We start from the raw sequence: 7,852 nt of genomic DNA on the forward strand, positions 1-7,852 counted from the left end.
TGTGAATGAGTTCCTTCCCTACACTGCTTCATCCATTTTTTTTAAAGGTGGATAAATCTGAGTGTTTCCTGAACTGTAAAGTCTTAGTTCAAACAGATCAACAAACAAAAAAGATAATGCCAGCTTGGAACACATCAACTTCTACTTGTCTGAGTTTGTCTATGCCTTGTGGGAGATGTAGTTCAGGTGGTGCATCAGCCTCATACTGTGTTTTGTGCTTGTTTCCCTTGATCAGAAGTTCTCCTGAAAGCTACTGGTTCCTACAGAAATCTTTCAGAAGTTGTCCAAACTGTTTTCCAGGAAGGAAATATTTCCCTTAAATTTTTTGGCCAGTGCTATTTCAAGGATGGAAGGGACAGCACATCAGATCAGTTAGGGGAAATGCTGAACCAGAAAAAAATGTGTTTAAATTATGGTGGTGACGTTTTTTGCTTGTAGCTTTCCCTAGTTTAAAGCTCATGTGTGAAATAATGATTAATCACAGATGCACAAAAGACTTTGGGATTTGAAAGCACCTTTTTCAAAGGATGTTGTCCAAGCAGTCTGTACAGAATGAGTTCTCTCATAATCACCCCACACGTTTTGCAAATGGCATTGCTGAGGTGCAAAAACACCACTTAGCGCTATTAAGAAGCCTACCACAAGGATAAAACCCAGGTTTCCTGAACATCAGATCTGTTTGAAGGTTCTTTCTCTTTGCTGGTCACAGCAAAAGAGTAAGTTTGAAGACAGAGCATAAAAAGAAGGAATAAATTCAAAGATAAAGCTTTCATATCTTTATGATCCTCAGACACTCTTTACGCTTAGGGGTGTAACCGCTTTGTGACTAAACCTGCACCACAGCTTTTATAGCACAGCTAACCAAGGCTAATTTTAAAACATCCCTCATTATTTCTGTCATTTGTAGGGTGGGTTTTAGAAGGTGGTATTTTTGTTTGATAGAAGGAGCCAATCCAGCTTTGGTGTCAACAACTAGCTTGGCCAGAATCAATTCGTTATTGCAATTACCTGCCTCAGGACTCCTTTTTTACTTGCTTTGCCTTTCTGGCTAACAAGATGCCTTACCTCAGCACAGCTTTATAACATGCCTGCTGTTGATTTACTGTTGCTTAAGGCTAGACAATTCCTGCCTAACAGCAGCTCCTAAGCTTTGCTTGTAAAACTTGTATGGCAGCCAAACCACTCATCTACACAAAGAAAACAGGCAAATGTGCACAGAAATCTACAGGATAGAAACTGCTGCTTGTCCTGCTTAGAATGGTGTCTGGAGGACACTGTCTTCTCCAGCTGCTATGGGAAGGGAGAAAGCTTAAATAAACTGATCCTAACCTAAGTACCAAGAATCAGTGCTAAGCAGGTTGGCAGCTACTTTGCTGAGGGGAAAATGCTATATAAATCTGCATGTTGAGTTTATTCTACAGCTGGCAGAGTAGCCATTTGTTTCTGTGCAGCATAGTTGACGTTTCATAGGTTGCAAGGAATTAAATGAAACAAGTTATAAGTTGGACAAATAAATGGTCTTAATTTTCTAAAGGAGGTGACCTGAATTCAGAAAAACGCATATTCAAGCTTGCAGAAAAAATTCTAGGCAGGAACTTGGAGAAAAAAGGTGCGTAAGTGCCTCTGACTTTTGCATCTCATCAAGAAGTTTGCACTTAACTGAAATCTTTGTTTTCATTTTCTCAGTGTGTCTAGGGTTTTAACACGGTCCCTGTAGCAAACAGGTTTATGCAGAATGTCCTGTAAGGACAGTGGAGCTGAAGGGGGTGCAGGAAAGAAAAGACTTCACATGAAGTTAGGGAATTTTTCCCTTTCAGGAGTACACTGTGCAGAGTACACACACACTTGTGTTATGCTAAGCAAACTATGCTAATGTACACTTATGCAGGTCAGGTTGTAAAATTAAACCACACAGCACTTACTCTGAGCTCATCTGGGCTTCCCCACAGGCTTCAGTGCAGCTCTGCTGTATGGTGCCACTTCATGTGGCCCAAGCTGGCTAGCTGAGGCATCTCTGCTAGTGCTGTAATGTTTCATGCAGATGTATGCTAAACGGTGATCTCTTCTGTGCTATCATGCCAACAGCTGTGTACCAAGTGTTCACTAACTTCCTTGGACTGTATCTAAATGCTATTGTGGATAGGTAAGCTGACTGCCCCAGAAAAAGATTTCACTATATCTAGTCTATAGGGAAGGGAGAAAATGAGAGAAAATACAAGATTTCTCCAGATGTGTTTGAGCCTCCCTGGGAAGCCTGCGAGGACACAGATCACATACTTCCCCCTCACCTTTAGCAGCTGCAGTAGCATAGCTCTAAAATGTTCCACCATGTAATTCAGCTGTGAATTAAGTAAGCTGTTAGGAACTGGGCCTTTCTGTTCCTCCTACTGCAGTGGAGTTACTGCTCATATAGTTAAAATACAGGAAGGATAAATATATACATATATAGCCCACAGGCTGTCACTAGACAATAACCACTTCATTAGGGGTCAGCACAAGTGGCCTGCTTTGGAGCTATGACATGAAAGCAAATGCACGCACCTTATTAGTCAAAGCTGGACCATCAATACATCTCTGCATGGAGGGTGGCACCTGGTAAATATCTTGTCCTACTAGACCATGACCAGTGGGTATTTGGTAAATTCCCTGATTCAGATGTGAAGGTGGCACTTGGTAGACAGGGTCCCGTGCTGAGGCATGTGAACTTGGCACTTGGTAGATCTTTTGCTGGTTGAAGGACTGATGCATCAATCCTGAATTGGACATATCCTGGCCAGAAGGACTGTCCTGTACCACTGGACCTATAAGCAGTTTCACACGGTTGCCTGGAACGATGCCTTGCCGGCCATGTAAGGAGCAGAGCCACCATCCTTCAAGACCTTCAGTGTTCTGTTCAATCACTGTCAGAATGTCTCCTTTGCGGAAGGCCAACTCTTCTGCACATTCGGGGACATTATCGTACAGAGCTCTTGCCATAAGGTTCTGTGGAGAAAGAAGGGCAAGGAAAACGAATGAACAAACAAGCTAGAATTTTTCCAAAACTTCAGGCACCTTCTAGGTGCAGAGAATTAAGAACTGCATTTGAAAAAGAAGTATGCAGGAAATCCAAAATAACACAGAAAATCAAGCAACACAGGATTCCTCTGTCCCAGCTGGGAGAAGTGAGAGGCTTATGCATTAACAACACTGCTAGTGAGAACTTTTCCAGTAATACTACGTCAGATAGAAGCTCATTATAAGGTCTGATCTCCTGACTTCTGTCCAGGAGAATTCTGTTCTTGGCATTGAGATGCTCTTCATATGACTGGGGGCTTGCACCTTCATTGCTTGACATTAATTTCCCTATGAATGTGCTCTGTGTGCTGCTACAGCTAGCTAGCTGATAAGTAAAATAAAACAACCAAGCTCTCAGGGACAATCAAGAGCAGTTGTTTCCAAACTTTTTTACATATGCAGGATCCCAAAGGACTTTTCAGTAGAGGTGCAGGTCCCATTAGTGTAAAGACAGTGAGCTGGCTTTTCTTAGCTGCCACCTGTAGGCTCCTTAAAGTCGGGGATCTGTAGAACACCTGATGAGAAAAACCAGCCTAAAATACAAACTGACAAAACGCTGTGGTTTTTAACTACTATGCTCACATTTTTATGCAGCTCTGTGCCTTCTCAATCTGTCTGCACACTTCCTTGGTGGCACAGCACTAGATTAGCAGGTAAAAAGCTTCCTCCCCCTCCTGCCTCAAAACCACCACCACCACAAAATAAATCAACCTCAAAGGGCAAAGTTCTTCAGAGTCCCACACTCTATGAAAGATCTCAAGGAGAAAATTACTAATGAAATGTGCCCAGCAACCCCAAAAGGAGTCATGCCTTTGCCACTGGGAAAGCTGTACCAATCTGTGTGGGCCTGTCCTTCTATCAAAGAGCGTTAAGAATGTAGGTACCAAACATTACCATAGAGCGTGTCTATACATAACTTGGGAGGAATATAAGGGTAGACAAAGAGTGTCTTGGGGCCGTGTCAACATAGTTTAAGCATTCTTCTAACCATTTTGCTTGATCATGTCAAGTTGGCCAGTAACATTAATATAGGGGACTTCACACAGGTCTATCCTCAAGCATTTACCTCGTGTTTCAGGCAGGCTTTGAAGCTTGCCCTGGCCTCTGTTTTGCTGTGGTTATGCCAACACTGCTAAGAAGTTTTAAGACAACTTGTATGATTGTGGTCTGTGAGCCACAGACATATCACTAGTAAGTGCCATCTCCTCTCACAGATGGAACCAGTTCCCTTCCTTCTTTCTCTGCAGGCCTCTATGGCACATCCAGTTTGGAATAAGCAGCCAAGCTTAGGTATTCAATGGAAAGTAGGCAGACTGTCTGTACTGACATTCTTGAACCCCTCACAAAGGCTGTGAATACTTAATTTCCTGGCTCTGCTGATGTTTCTAAATGTGTTGGCAACAACTGCTCCATGCCTGCCTGCTTTTCAGTGAAGGCCATCAGCAAAGATGGTTATAAAGTAATTGTAAGCACTTGAAAAAATATAGGGAGCCCTGGATCTGGAGCATTCTAGCTAAAGTATTTGGATGAACTACACAAACTGAAATGGTGCTAATCCACCATAAGATAGGATATGCAGCTGCCTTGAAGATTTATCTTCCCTGTTAAAGGGACAGTGTAAAGTACATTTTAGTGGTTTTATCTGTCGTATTTATCCTTCTCCTTGGACACACCAGAATGTGGGATATTTTTATCTCCTGGCTGCTATATCTTTTCCCATTGACACACACTGATGTTTTCCCATCATGTCTGTGCTTCATCAAGACAGCAGACTTCCGTTTGACCTTGCTCAGTTTAGTTTCTTAAGTGTAGAATATGGCCAAGAAAGGTTGTATGAAGGACTGACTGGTGGATGGAGAAAGGGGAAGCTCAGATGTCACATAAAAGGTAGATGAATATGCTTTTTCCAAGATCTAGTGTTGCAACAGGATGCACAAAGTCAGTTTTGTCTTCTCTGAATGGGGGATCAGCTTTCAAATGTATGAGAAACATGGGCTTTGCCTTTCATCAGCATCATTAGTGAGGTCAGTATAAATTAAGCTTTGGCTTGAAAAAGCAGGACTGCCATTTTGAACTCCCATGTAAACAGCAGCACTGGGGCCCACCGTTCTCTCTGATGTACTTCTACCCAGCTCATCAGTCAACAACACTAAGAAATGTGAACAGAGATAAAGCAGGAAGCAATTCTGTCCATGCCTTGGCAGAACTTCAAAACTTATTCTTTAGCATGGTCAAAGCCAGTGGTCCCTTCTTCAGCACTAACTATGCTCTTTCCATGTTGACCTCAGCTGAGCCCAAGAAACTCAAAAACAAAAAAAGATTCTGTCTAACCTAAATATTCAAGTTAATCTCTTACATTTCTACATGTGTTTCTAAGGTGGTTTTGACAGCCAAAATGGAATAACATGACTAGCTCAGCCTGTCTAACTGACTATTTAAAGGAGACTTTTGCAAAGGATGTTATTTGAAGTAGGCGGAAGACTCTGGGGGGAAGGGGAGCATGACAGAAGGCTAAATCAATGATAAATGGTTATCCTTCTATACTTTGGTGATTAAAAGTATTTGAAAAGGCTGATTAGCTTCTACAGCAAAGCAATTCTCAGAACAAAGCTGGAATGGTGGTAGAACTAGAGCAGATAAAAGTTCCCATGTGAATATTTTTTCCCAGCTGCTCATTATCTCTGTCCCAGTGACCTTCTCACCACCTGGCATGCAGGATGTTAATACTTTCTGGATGTGCTTCAAGAATGTCTTTGCTGCAATCAGCTTCAGATGGTCATAGACAGTGTTAGCTCAGGCACCAGGATGTGAATTATACTAATTGGTTGCCACTTGTTCCACAGCAGTTTCCCCAAGGCTTTTTAAATAGCCCAGAGCCATGCCACCAGCATCAGTCACTGGCAGAGCAGGGAAGCATGCTAAATACTCCTCCAAATAAGCACTGGAACCCGAAACACTGCGCCTGTTGCTTTTTGCCAGCAACTCGGGCATTGTTCCTGCTAAGCAAACCTTTTGTATTTTATTTCCCTGATTTCATTCTTCTTTCGCAGGATTTCTTAACATGAACAGTGTCACCACTGCTTTCACTGGTCAGTCGTGAAAAATATGAAACTGCCACCACAGAAAGGTCATCAGGCAAGCTTTTGAAAACCCCAGAGGTACCTTTAATCTGCTGTGATCAAAATAGTAGTCTGCTTTTTCCTACACAGAAAAGTCCTTATGGAAGACACTCCTGAACACTTGTGGGCTTTATGTGGATTGATTTGACAAATTTTAGTAACTTCTGGATACTGTAGGCATTGTAGCCCAAATCTTGCAACACTGCTTCTCATCGGTCTCATCAGCTGGGGACAGTTATCTGGAATCAACTGGACTTGCTCTTGGAGGCCAGATCTGTCACTCGTCTCTCTGTGATAGAGGCACCAAAGAAACACTAAGATCTAAGATGAGAAGGCAAAGGCACAGCAGTGACCTTTCTGTATGACTAAATGCTAAAAAACCCTTGTCCATTTCCTAAAAAATTGGCAATAAAGAAAGGGGTAATGAGAAGCTTGTCTTGGAACTTGTTTTGGCAACTGGCAAGTTGCACAGAAGTCCCTTTATATTTCTAATACAAAGAGGAAAAAAAAGGGCAAACAGATTCAGAAACAAATTCAAGTTCTGTAATGGCATATGAGAAATTATCTGATCCTAGATGGGGAAAATATTTTGGTTTGCCAAAATTTTATGAAGCTGTGATTCATAAAATGAACATACTGGCAGCTGCCACCTTCTTTTAATGAGTTGAAGGACATTCTCCTTTGCTCTAATTAAATTAGCTTCATTATAGGTGCAGTGGTGGTCTCAAAATCTGAAAGTACCTGTAGTACAGCTCTACTCTTCTGTGCCTCAGCAGCCATCCTTCAATTAATGAGTGCCTCTCTACAACAAATCATTGACTGGAGAGATTCAGTTCAGATGTATTCTTAAGCCTTGCTAGCAATACTGGGATGTTTGGAAGTTGAAGCCAGGGTCAGGCCCCCACTGCGTTAATACTCTGTACAGGCAAAACAAAACATTTGTTCTCAAGAAGCTTAAATTCCTTTTAACCTTGAACTCTTGAGTACAGTAGAAAGCCTTGTCTGTAAAATCACTGAAATAGAGGAAGTTTTTAAATCTTCCTTTAAATAATGTGCTATCCTAGTCATCAACAGGTCAAAGTGAAAGGCAGCCTGACCCTAATGACTTCTGCCTGGGGATTTCAGCTGGAACATGCTGCAGGAAAAGGCTCATCAGGCTTGGCTGATGCCTTATGTCAGAAATTGTCTAAAAGAACTAAAACTGAAATAGATACTTTCTAGATTAAATGCAGATTACAGTGCTTGCGGTCCCACACTGGTTTCCACATTAGTTGAGGAAAAAGTAAAGCCTTCAAGGTCTCTTTAGGTAAATTGAACCTAGGATTTGAACTTCTACCTGAATTTTCCTTCGATGCCAGCTGCAAGTCCATTAGATAAACCCCAGAAAGATGTAACTAATATTCTCTGCACATCTTACCATTTTTCTTTTTGGCATCTAGGATGCATGTCCTAGTACAACCTGGCTAAGAGCAAAAGATGCCCTGCCCTGAAAGCTGTCAGCAGTTCTACTTGGAGAACATGAAGAAAAAAAATAAGATTCTGTAAACTGTTTTTCTTCTCAGATAGTGCAGGGGTAAGAGGCCAGATTCAGATCCATAAATGAGGTCTATTATAGAGCAGTCAAAGGTGTCTCCTGTCTCCTTAACTGACTGCAATTGATGGCTAACATGCTTCCTGCT

The 7,852-nt window shown here is 41.9% G+C and overlaps 1 protein-coding gene across 1 annotated transcript in view; it reads right to left on the minus strand.

Moving 5' to 3' along the window:
• Positions 1-2,978, minus strand: part of NEDD9 (neural precursor cell expressed, developmentally down-regulated 9) — a 19,271-nt gene extending 16,293 nt beyond the window's left edge. The window contains exon 1 of the mRNA XM_010000931.1: positions 2,542-2,978. Within this exon, the coding sequence (XP_009999233.1) occupies positions 2,542-2,976 (435 nt within the window). The 5' untranslated portion in view covers positions 2,977-2,978. The remainder of the gene's footprint in view (positions 1-2,541) is intronic.
• Positions 2,979-7,852: the final 4,874 nt, after the last annotated feature.

Source organism: Chaetura pelagica, unplaced genomic scaffold (genome assembly GCF_000747805.2).
Source record: "Chaetura pelagica isolate M959 unplaced genomic scaffold, ChaPel_1.0 scaffold104, whole genome shotgun sequence".
Classification (NCBI taxonomy): domain Eukaryota; kingdom Metazoa; phylum Chordata; class Aves; order Apodiformes; family Apodidae; genus Chaetura; species Chaetura pelagica.